Source organism: Rhipicephalus sanguineus, chromosome 5, assembly GCF_013339695.2.
Source record: "Rhipicephalus sanguineus isolate Rsan-2018 chromosome 5, BIME_Rsan_1.4, whole genome shotgun sequence".
Taxonomy (NCBI): Eukaryota; Metazoa; Arthropoda; class Arachnida; order Ixodida; family Ixodidae; genus Rhipicephalus; species Rhipicephalus sanguineus.
In genome coordinates, this window is record NC_051180.1 from 184,198,247 (window position 1) to 184,211,028 (window position 12,782).

Below are 12,782 nucleotides of genomic sequence, written 5' to 3' on the forward strand. Positions count from 1 at the left end.
CCCTGCGTTCTGCCAGGCCCTCAATTGTTGGGAAACGGGATCTCGGAGTGCGAAGGGCACCGGTCGAGGTTTACAAAAGACCGGTGTTGTGCCCTCCTTCAGCAACAAGCTTACTTGACAATCCGTTATCTGTCCCAGCTCTGGTTCAAACACTTCCGAGAACCTCTCAAGCAAGCTAGCTACTCGATCGATCCTCACCCCATCCACACTCAACCAATCCAATTTAAGAGATTCCAACCAGTCTCGCCCTAGCAACGCAGTCTCACTCTTTTGCAACGTACGGACAACGATCAGAGGCAGCGTCGCTGTCTGGTTGTTGTGCTCTACCGGCATCATCAGCTTGCCTAGCACCGTTAACGGCGTTCCCCCATAGGCTTTTAGCTTTATGCTGCACGGCAACAACGGTCGCCCGGCCCAGTGTCGCTGATAGAGAGTCTCGGGGACGATAGAAACAGACGCGCCCGTATCTATCTGCATCGGCACATTACGACCCCCGACCCGTACGTTTACAGTATAGTTTCGGACACTCTCGTTACACGAAAATACATTCTGTAGCAAAATATTGTCCTCACCACTACTGTCCTCCGCATAGTGTGCTGTGCTGGCGGACGATCGGCACGCTCTTGCCAAGTGGCCCACTCGTTTGCAGGCGCGGCAGCGGTATTTCCTGAACGGGCACCTTTCGTCGGTGTGGGAGGTGGCTCCGCAGCGGTAGCAAGCCCAACCGGTTGTTTCTTTCGCTGCTCTGGGTTCCATGTAGTCTCCACGCGGCTGTCCCGACCTTGAACTCAGAGCTTGTCGTTGTACGGCGTGGACACCCAGTTCTTGCCCCTCCGGCTGGAATTTCTTCGTCTCGGAACGGGCTAGTTCAATACTTCGGGCTAGTTCGCACGCCTCTGCAAACGTCAGTGTGGCCCTCTTCAGAAGCTCTGCTTGCGTTGTCTCGTCTTTCAGCCCGGCAACGAAACGGTCCCGCAAAGCTTCATCTAAAAATGCCCCGAAATTGCAGGAGGCAGCCAGACTCTTCAATTCCAACGCAAAGCCCGCCACCGGTTCTGTGTCCTGCTGAATCCGGCGGTTGAATCGGAAACGTTCCGCTATGACCATGGGTTCCGGAGCATAATGCTTCTTGAGGGCTTGAATTAGTTGCGCATATTCTTTCTCCTCGGGCTTCGCGGGAGCTAGTAGATTTTTAAGCGTGCGATAGGTTTTCTTCCCAATAGCGGTAACCAACACCGAAACCTTGAGGTCGTCGCTCACCTGGGTCGCCCGAAAGAAGTGCTCAAACCGCTCGATGTACGATTCGAAATCCTCGTCTCCGTCCTCGAGGAAGGGTTCGAACTTGCCAGCCGCTGCCATGTTGAAGTCTTCCGCTCCCAAAAGTGCCTGGCGTCTGTCGGCAGTGCGGATTCACCAGGATCCCATCCTCGTCGTCACTATTATATCTTCGTCTAAACCGGGCGAGACCGGCAGGTAGCACACGGTGGCTAAGTGCAACACATTTTTATTCGGTCACACAACCAACTGTCTTACAACCAAGAAGGAAAAGGGGTGGTTCTTATATACATGCTCGAGCCACTATCACACCGAGCATTGACGTCACGAAGCCCAACAGTCCGAGTCACCGCTGATAGCGAAGCGCGTCTGCGTCAGCACCACGATGCACAAACACGATAACACAACAAAATCTACAGCGGCTCCACAGCCACCACAGTCCTCCATAAAGAAAGCGACAGAATCCCAATAAAGAAGGGTGTAAGGCAGGGAGACACGATCTTACAGGAGGTTTTCGGGGCCTTAGATTGGGAAGAGTTAGGGATACCAGTTAATGGAGAGTATCTCAGTAACCTGCAATTCGCTGATGACATTGCATTGATGAGTAACTCAGGGAAGAATTGCAACTCGTGACTACTAAATTGGACAAGGAAAGCAGAACGGTAGGTCTGAAAATTAACCCTTTCAGACGTCACCTATGAACAACTGTCTGTAAATGCATCAAATTGATAAAATGTTATTTCAAGGCACTTGATATTGTATTACAACAAAAATAATGTCGTAATATGTTAATTTATGCGTGTTATAGTAATAAGTCCTAATTACTTTGTAATTAAATATCTATTTATGCTGAAGCTATTCATGCTCTGTTTTTGTATAAACAGAATGGAATCTCAGGTTGGAAATATAGTGCAAACTTGTTTTCGGTTATGTCCATGCTGAGCAAAGAAAAATTGTACTTTTGACGTGGGTCGCAGGACGTGCCACGTCGAACGACTCGTCGAATATGGTAGCTCCTTCGGCAAAGTGGTCATATGCAACAGTACGCTCAAAAATTAAGTTAAATGAAGACAAACTTATTATGCAGCAGGTTCAATTCGTCCAAAGCGCAATATATCTTGCTTTTTTTGAGCCCCTAGATGATACAAATAGCAAATACAAGTGGTGTACACAATTGTGTACATAGCGTCTCAAAGGGTTAATATGCAGAAAACTAAACTAATGTGCAACAACCTAGGAAAAGAACAGCGCTTTGCAATAGGTAGGAAGGCACTGGAATTTGTAGAGGAATACATCTACTTAAGACAGGTAGTAACCGCGGAGCTGAACCATGAGAGTGAAATAACTAGAAGAATAACGATGGGATGGAGCACATTCGGCAAGCATTCTCAAATCATGAATAGTAGTTTACCACTATCTCAAGAGGAAGGTATATAACAGCTGCATCTTACAAGTACTTACCTACGAAGAAGAAACCTGGAGGCTTACAAAGAGGGCTCAACTTAAAGGGACGGACAACTGCCCAGAACATGAAACGAGATTACTCCACCGATGGAAAGATTGTCCGCCGCATTGACTCAAACCAACCATGTTTTTTTCGTGAGAAGTGGATTTATATATTTTTATTTCTTAACTGAAAGTCGTGAAAAATGACTTGTGGTACCTCTGGCGGCAAAAACATGAACAATCTGATGAACCCGGCCACGTGAGAGTTGATTGCTGTACGCAGTCGGCGATCTTTTTGTTAGTATTGAAATATTGTTCGTTTCTTTATATTAAAAGGTATTGTTCCATTAAAATGTTTATATTGGCCTGCGTTAGTAGTATGCATTAAAGTGGCGCTGCCTTCGCGTGATGTATTGATCCCATGCTCATCAGCACTTCTTGAGCAACTTTTCAGTGTGCTAATGCAACCGTGCGCGCAGTTTCCAGGTCGCTAACATTTTGGAGCGGCATTGTTTTGCTACCTACACTTCGTCTCAAAAATGACGCGCGCTGCTACTCGGCGCGGCCGCGCATATACATTGTGACGTTTTCGATGACTTGGCTTGGCTCGTGCATCAAGAGAGTAACGATGCCGGGACAAGCCACCCATGACACAGGCGCAGGCAACCTTGGACGCATGTGCACACAATGCGGTACAAATACAGGGAAGGTGTATAATGCCACATCATCTCATTGTAACAGCTTGTTATTTTCAAAAATAGTTGAAAAGCTCTAAATAAAGGCGGTTGAGCATAGTTACAGAAACTCCTGCGAAAGCAGAACTACGATAGCTTTCACAAATCGTGAGAAGGGCTGGCGGCATCGCTATCAATTCTCAGCATTGCTGGAGGAAAGGTGCATCCATGTTTAGAGCCTTTCAGATCGAAAAATACTGTTTGTAAAATAACTACGTGCTTTTGGGATTAACTACTGCAGCTACGAACACTGGGAAGGGTAAGCTTTCTGTCGCGCCGTAAAAAAAATGGGTCGAGAAAAATCAGTTGTCGGTCCTTTTAAACTGAGGACAATGCAGCGAGCAATGGAAAGGAAAATAATAGGGGTACTTAAGAGACAAGAAGAGAGCAAAGTGGGTCAGGGAACAAACGGGTGTTAAGGACACCTTAGTTGAACTCAAGAAGAAGAAATGGGCAAGGCATGTAGCGCGTAGGCAGGATAACCACTGGTCGTCAAGAGTAACTGACTGGATTCCAATAATAATAATAATAATATCTGGGGTTTAACGTCCCAAAACCACGATATGATTATGAGGGACGCCGTAGTGGAGGACTCCGGAAATTTTGACCACCTGGGGTTCTTTAATGTGCACCTAAATCTAAGTACACAAACCTCAAACATTTTTGCCTCCGTCGAAAATGCAGCCTCTGCGGCCAGGATTTGATCCCGCGACCTTCGGGTCAGCAGCCGAGCGCCATAACCACTAGACCACCGTGGCGGGGACAAATTCGTGAGGGGGAGAGAGGAAGTTAGGTGGGCAGATGAGATTGAGAAGTTTGCGGGTATAACGTGGCAGCACCAAACACAGGACCAGGTTGATTGGCGGAACATGGGAGAGGCCTTTGCCTGGCAGTGGGCATAGTTGGGCTGACGACGACAATGATGATGTTATTGACGCGATCAACGCCCAAGGGCTTGCGTGCGCCAAGTGAGATATAAAACAAGACAAGTTTGCAGACACGGCTGAAGCTTTAACTGCCAATAGAGGGATTGTGGTAAGGTTGTGGATGGCAACCACGACTTTCTGAAGGCCCGTGGCCGTTTCAGTGGTTCGTAAATGATGTTTTTGCTCCTTTGCGTCGCACATTTGCGGCACTTCATGCTTGGCGCGCCCTGAGGATCGTCTGAAATAACCGGGTTGCTCTGAAATACGACTGAAATAACTCTCGTTAATTCAGTCATATTTGGCCATATGACTTAATGAGAGATTGATGCCATAAACAATACATATGCTCACCGGGACCAGAGAACACCTACAAATTATCCAATTTTCTGAATTAACAGGGGTCAGGTTAATGAGCTTTTACCGCATTTTTTTCATCAGTGGCAATGTGATTGCCTTAGTGATATGAAGCCATTTATTTCAGATGCAGTGAGCACAACCATGCACAATAAGATAGTGCATCAGATAATACACTGACGAAAACAATGATAGTTAGAAAATTTGTTGCATACATATTGAAACACTTCTGACTCGACATACACAGCAAGCTTCAGTACAGTGGGACATTATCCATATGATTTTCCCAGGAACCAGAGAATTAGACGTATCATTAAAAAATTGCACGTTATCCAAAGCTCCAAGATGTCTAACATCAGCTGTTGGAGGCTTTGCACACATCCCTGGTCAAGTGTTTATGAACAAAGTCACACCAAGTCAAGGTTTGTCTTTAAAGGGACACTAAAGAGAAACAATGAATTGGTTTAGATTGTTAAAGTGTGCTCGGAGAACTCTTGTGTAGTTTATTTCACCACCATAGGTTTATTATTAGAGGAGAAAACCAAGTTCAAAGTTTCATTTTTAAATTTCGCGCCGAACTTTGTAATTCGTGACGTAAAAGACTTTAAAGAGCATTTAACGTATTTTGGCATCACCGGCTTGAAGAAATTTCCACAAACTCGTTATGTCAAGTCTCTGGCCGCCTCAGAGGACAATGTACTTCGATTTAACCGATTAGGAACTACGTAGGCCCAAGCAGGCGCCGTCAAAAATATGTGACATCACGGCAAATGGTGCGGGAATTCCAAGGTGGCGTCGCCCCCTGTATTTTCTTTTTGCGCGTTTTCTCGCTTATTAAGCGTCTTCTCGCAGCAAGTGTGGTGTTTTTGGTATCGTGGAGGACTACTTTACTAATGCGACAAAAAATCGTTTTGCTCTTTAGTGTCCCTTTAATGTGGGGCAGGTGCTTGATACACCACAGAAAGTGGCACTGCTGTTTATAAGATCACCACGAACACTTTGCAACTTACGTGTGATCAGTCCATGTTGTTCGCTGGTATGCAATGTCACCCGCTTCTCACCAACACATAGCAGTAAGAGTCCCCCTCCACAGCCATATTATCCAGTTTAATGTGAAAATTCAAACTGTATTAAGCTAATCTTATGAACATACATTGCTCAGATGGGTTAACTGGGAAAAGTAAAAAAGGAATCCGAAAAAAAAAAACAGAAAAAAACCAGGCCTGCGCGGAAAGTGCAGCACAGTCACAGCGAAAGCTGGAAGAGCGGCATTTCTAGAGCCCGTTATAAACTCTCCTGTGGCAACTAATACAAGTACATTAGCAACGTACCCACTATGCCACAAATCATAATTTTTGGGAAGTTGGGAAGCGCCCACCACGACATTATTCGTTATTCTGCGGATAAGCGAGGTACCATCTGTAAGCCATTATGCGCATTTTGTTGATGCGACGGTTGATGACGAAGAATTATGGCTGAGCCCTTTGTAATACGTTTGAAGCTTTAAACAACCCACTAGTTACGTAATTCCTATTGTGTGACACCCGGTCGTTATTTAACTGTCCCACCACGCTTTATAACATATGTTAACCAGAGAAACAAAGAGTGAGAGAGAGAGAGGGAATTAACTGTATTGAGAGCCTGAGGAAATGGATCATGAGAGCCTTATGGGCTTCCTTGGCAACCAATAGAAGTGCACTTGCGAGGAACCCACTACGCTGCAAATCATAATTTTTGTGAAGTAGGGAAGCAGCCACTATGCAATTTTTCGTCATTCTGCTGAGAACCGTGGTACTCTCTAAACACCTGTAAGGCATTATGTGCACTTTGTTGATGCTGTGGCTTCTGACAATGAAGAATTATCGCAGACACCTTTGTAATGGGTTGGAAGCATTCAACAACCCACTCGTTGTGCAATTCGGATTGTGTGACGCCCGGTTACAGAATTCGCGTTTGTGTGACGCCTGGTTGTTATTTTACTCTTCTACCACACTACATTACATATGTTAATGCTGTTCCTTCCCGAGACGAAGCCTGTATAGGATCTTTTTGCAACGCAGTTTCAAGCACCGGCATGGCCGTGAGGCTCCCATGCAGAGGGCCCAGGTTCGAACCTCGTTCCATTCTGGATTTTTTTTTTCTTATTTCCTTTTTTTTTATTTCGTGTGATAGCAGTTACGGACACCGGCAATGGCGGCGGACAACTATGGCACCAAAAACGGCCGTTGAAATGATCTCATAACAGCTTTTGCTGTAAAAAAAAAAACATTCTGTAGAATCACATCAACCAGATTTCACTGCGTAAAGTATACAACAGGGTGTGTGCATGCGGTGTCGGTGTTTAGTCATGCAGCAGGTTCATTTTGCTGTTTGCAATGTTAGTTTCACAATGCTTCACATCTCTTAAATATTTTTCAAGTGGCTATGCTTTACAAACACACTAGACTTGAAATACTCATTAAATGTTATTATCTTGCACTACTTTAGAGAGAGGATACAGGGTGTCCCCATTCTTCAAACATTGAAAGCTTACAGAAGAACTAAGAAGTCTTAATCCATTTCACAGCTGTAGACTTTTCATGATTCTGAAGAGGCAAGAGGCATAGTGAAACCACATTTTAAATATGCAGAATTAATTGGTGTCTGAAAAGGTCACATTCAGGCTTGCACGAATAAAGTTAGTTAATCCTTTACGTATAAAGAAAAAGAACTACTGCCCTTCTGGGGCCAAGGAATTAAACAATGCAGCAATTACTAGTGATGTACATTTGTAGACACAGAGTGCATACTCATGCTGCTTGTAGAAAAAGGCAAAGTGTATTTTAATGTTTACAACTCTGCTGTAATGAAGATCAAAACTTGACACTGTATAACTGATCATTTACATATCATACACAATGCACCGTTTCTATCAAGGGGAGAACGAAAGACAGAAAATACAATCCCTTTAATTAAAATTGCAATGCATAAAATAAACAGATAAATAAAAATTAATTATTTAGCTTTTTTTTTTCGGCAGACTGTGCAGTCCAATACACTCTTAAAGGGTACACACCCGTTGGATTCTGCCATCTATAATAAAGAACTGAGACACGGCGTGGACAACAGGAACTGTTACACGAGACAGCACAGGAGCGTGGGCCTAGCCAGCGCAAACAGCAACAACTCACAGCACAAGCTTCTCCTGTGTAGCGCCGACGATCCGACTGCAGAGCTCTGCAGGGTCCACTTCTTCATTACACATTGATTACTGCTGATATACGATGCAAGGACCCAATGTACTTCTCCATGTGTATAGAGAACTCTAATCAGGGACTTATTACCAATAGATGTACAAAAGTTTTTCAATTATGCTGCTTTTAATAATAGCTGACAGCTCCCTTCGAATGAACTGTACATTCACATATAATGATGGTCAGCTAGGTCAATGAATGTTCCCATTTATTTAGGACATTAAAACAAGAAGCCTGTAAAAAATTTAATGTTTGGTTCAAAAAGTTGCGCTATTTTTTGCCACCTTTCAGCCTGAATTAGTCTGTCGAAGAACGTTCCAAGAATGTCTTACCATTTCTTGAGAAATGTTCAACTATGTGATTCACCAGAGCTGATCCAAGAAATTGCACAGCATCGCCACTTGGGATACACTGCAGGATGCTGTGAAGAATCTAAGGCAGAAAAAGACAAACATTTTTTCCTCTTTTGAAAGGGGCAAATGTTTTTTTTTTTTTCAATATTCGATTCATCTTGATGAAACTTGAACAGAGAGTGCCGATTTCAAATATGCAGTTAATTTTCTACTACATTGTGTAGTTCTTAAAATAATCAAATATTTTATGCGCCTTTTAGGGAGCAAGATGTTTCCTAAGCTAAGAGAGTTACTAAGTAAATCAGCGAACAAAGGAAGATTACTTTTAAGGGCTCGTTTTGCTTCCTGGCCCCCAATGGTGAAGAGGTCACGTCTCATCAAATGGTTGGTTGCTGCTGTTGTATGTCCAATGAAGCAGGGCAATGTGTAGAGGATGATGGTCAAAGTGGGCATCCCTCCACATCCAAGAATGAAAACAACGTTGCTAGAGTACAGGGCATGGTGTTGGCAAGCAGGTGCATAAAGGTGCCAGACACGGCATCCACACAGCATATTGGTCATGCTCAGGCCCATCACATGTTCCATGATGTGTCAAGTGACCGAAAAGTGCCTGCAAGATGGATGCCGAAAAACCTCACCCTGAATCACAAGAGTGCAAGAATGGGAATCAACCTTCATCACTTGATGCAGTACACATGAGAGGAAAATGAGTTCAGAATCATCCCAGGCCATGGGTGCACCACTTTGCACCAGACACCAAGGCAGCCTCAATGATGTGAAAGCATCCCAGTTCACCAATGATGGAAAAAAACCAAACTGTCACCCTCCGCACAGTGATGCTATCGAGGACTTCTGATTTGGAGCAATTTTTGGAGCAGCAAGATTTCCGTTTCGGAGCACTTTGGAGCAGCAATATTTTCATCTTGGAGCACTTTGGAGCAGATAATTTTGCATCTGGGAGCACTTTGGAGCAGCGAATTTTACATCCTGGAGTGCAATACAGAAGCATATTGCATTAACATTCAAGCACCTGAGTATTATTATGGGGCTCTTATGAAGGCTAGAAATATTTCGATTCATTGCAAATCTCATGGAAAAAATCATCTCAGGAGCATAGGCGTGCGCACAGGGGGGACTAGGGGGGGGTGCCCCCCCCCCCCGATCAGCTAAGAGGGGGGGGCGCAAAATCTGCCCCGTACATTGACCCTCGCGATAGCAATTATATGGACTCTCTCGGCGGATTTTTGCCGTCGCCGTTGCCGTGATTTCCCGTATAAAGTCCAAATTAATAACATCACGCGCATTCTAGCCGCGGGTAAAAGCTCGCGAGCGCTGGCGACGAACGCGGCTGAAGCGGAGATTAAACTAGTCGGCCGTCTGTCTCCGCCGCACGGACAGCGCATGAGATAACATCTTCCCGCGTGCGGGCCTGCCGTCGATTGCTCATCAAACAAAGAGGAAACACCCCGCCCGTCTTTCGTAAGGAGCATGAAGGGACGCCAGGGGAGCGGAAGGGGACCGCATCGTTCGAAGGGCGCAGTCGCTTGCGCGCGCGCTATCTCGAGGCATCAGGAGACGGCTCGTAAACTTGCTGTGCTCCCAACGCTTACTTCGCGTTTAGAGAACTCAGAGCAAGAAAACGCTTCGGTTCCTGGAGGGGCCATATTCCCTTAAACCAGCGTTTTGTTGAGTTACGCAGATCGGATCCAAAAGAGTTAGCTGCTAGTCTTACTTCGTTTCACAATACATTTTTCTGGTATCGCATTCATTGCTTCGCTCTTAAGCGAAACTGAGTTTTTTTAACCGTTAGCTATTGACCCCCGAAAGCGAGGGGCGGACGTGTAACATGGCGTAGCCGCTTCACTGTGGGCCGTCAGCGACGGGCCCGCTACTGACAGCTGCGCATTTGCGGCTCCTCCGACCAGGAGATATGATTTTACTAATGAGATGACATTTTTAGAAAAGCAAGCAAAAAATTCGAATTGGAACCCTAGCACGTGAACTCGAAAGGGCAGGGCCTTTTAGGGGGTATTTACCGCAGAGTGATTACAAACTCGGACGCGCTGGCGGAAGGAATTACGAAAAAGCTGTTCTGGATGAAGATCCGTGGATAAAGTACATCTGAGAAAAAGCGTCAACGCGTTTGCACCGTTCGCGTGCTCTTCCATAAACGCGAAGCAAGGAAAGTTCGATATTGTCCCATATATATATACTGCGAGCGATCCCAGATTTCATTCCGCGATGTCCGGAAACAGAAGTGACAGACATTTTAGCGGCACTCGTGTAGTTATTACTGAACACTGCTTTCCTTACGTGCCGTGCGACGCTTGAAACGAGCTATCAGCAGCGTTTCTGGAACAGACGACGTCCGCCGATGAATCACCGTCGCACTTTCTCGCTACCGATAGGCCTAGACGTCACGAGCCTCTGCGGAGAGCGCGTTTTGCTGTCGAGCCGACTTGCAGAACAGAAGCTGCGTCGGCACCGTGCATGGCATCGTGGCTTACTCGGAACGCACGCGCGAGCGCAATTTATTCAGCGGAATAATTCTTGGTCCATGATTGCGACTTCATTGGCAGCCCCAAGATCGAGCTGCACATGTTCTGACGCGCCGGCGGTGCGATTGCCGGTGATAGACGCCCCCAAACCCGAGACTTTGGCGCAGTTTGGCGCAAATTTCGTCGATATTATCAGGATGGCGCAGTAAATACAATTTGGCGCACTTTGGCGCAGTTGGCGCAGGAGTGGAATCACTGCCTCCGCAGGAAAGATTATGGCCACATTATTCTGGGATGTGAAAGGTGTGCTTTTCCTTGATTTCCTCCATGGAGGGCCATCAATGCAGCAAGCTACTGCGACACCCTCAACAAACTCAGGTTCACCATTCGACAAAATAGACCAGGGCTCTTGAGTGAAGGTGTTGTGCTCTTGGATGACAATGCCAAACCACACACAGCAAGGCTCACACAAGATTAGATTCGTTGCTTTGGATGGGATAGATTGGATCACCCAGCCTATAGCCCTGATCTTGCCCTAATCTTACCACAACGACATTGCTGGCGACCAAAGCTTCAGCAGCTACGGCAAACTTGTTTAGTTTTCCATTTTACTTGGTGCACGTGAATTGCATAGGCTCTATCTATGATAGCATCGATAGCGACTGGGTTCAAAGCTGCGACAAGCAGTAGTTTTGTTTTCACCACGTGCCTTCAGAACTGCATAGTCACCATCTATGAATGTGGATTGGTGAGCCAGGTTTCTTCAGCAGCAGATGCAGTGCTCAGCAGTTTCGTTTCAACTGTGGATGTAGGTTGAACGTGTGCCTTCAGAACTGCATGGATGTTACGATCGTGTCTTCAGCGACAACAGCTCATCCACAGCGGATGCGACACTCAGTCGCTTCGTTATGACTTCGGTTAATGCGTGCAATGTCACAAAACTCAAACATGGTGGAAGCTGTTGAAGATGAAGAGCTTTAGCCACGGTCCGCATGCTGGCATAAAACTCGCTTGCTACACTATGATGGATGACCGATCAGTTGCCAGCCATTTTTTCAACGAAAAACTTATTGTACGTACTGGTAAATTTAACGTTGCGCAAATGTACACGAGGACTAGAAAGAAACACTTAAACAGACAAGCGCAATTGTACGTGCATGTGGTGGTGGCAGTACATCATAGGGATGGATTCAGAGCACATTTTGACTGAAGACACTGGGGTCTTGAGCCACGGTCACATTGTGAATGAAGTTGCGAAGGACGAAAATTGAAGCTTTTTACGCTGCTCTTATGCAAAATAAGTAATGAATTTATGTATTCGTCAAGGAAATGAAATTGCATGGATGTAATAGACGTATGTTTATTATTTTCTTGGTTAATTCAGACATTTTTTCCTGGTCCCGCGAAACCTGTACTAACGAACTTTTACTGTATTTCCTAGCTTGTCCTTTAGAGAGTGCATTTTAGTCCTTCCTAAACAGTTTCCTTTTAGCTGTTCTGATGCTGCTGCCTTTGTTTAATGATGCCTCTATCTCTTTGACATTGCAGTTCCTCCTGTCACTCACTTTCTTGTTGCTGATCAGCTTTGTTAGCTCAACGAACTCTAGTTTAGATATCGAGTTAGTCACTTTCATGTCGGGAATTCTAGACTACGAACCAAGATGCCCAGCAAAACATTTTATTATGTTCACTTTCATGCGTTGCTGTCTCTTTATTGAGTCTTTTGTGGATTGGGAGAGTTTGCTTACTCTTTGCTTTGGCACTTTACCTTCAACTCTGATTGCTGCTTCAGGATAAGTCTAGTTACCCTTTTCGTTCATTCCCGTGATGTCAGTATATTCCTCTTGTTCTAAAGCTTCGTGTTTGTTCTCAATCGCAATCCTAAATTCTTCCGATTTTGTTCTGACTACGTCTAGGTTGAGTTACCTTTTGGAAATTAATTTCACTCCAGTTCTCAGCTTGG

At 45.2% G+C, this 12,782-nt stretch overlaps 1 protein-coding gene and 1 long non-coding RNA gene across 2 annotated transcripts in view; one reads left to right on the forward strand and one right to left on the reverse strand.

Annotated features, from left to right (window-relative positions):
* Positions 1-12,782, forward strand: part of LOC125758489 (uncharacterized) — a 210,298-nt gene that overhangs the window by 59,324 nt on the left and 138,192 nt on the right. The gene's annotated exons all lie outside the window — the stretch shown is intronic.
* Positions 1-12,782, reverse strand: part of LOC119394501 (origin recognition complex subunit 2) — a 69,443-nt gene that overhangs the window by 29,643 nt on the left and 27,018 nt on the right. Inside the window, exon 8 of the mRNA XM_037661807.2 lies at positions 8,301-8,400. Within this exon, the coding sequence (XP_037517735.1) occupies positions 8,301-8,400 (100 nt within the window). The remainder of the gene's footprint in view (positions 1-8,300; positions 8,401-12,782) is intronic.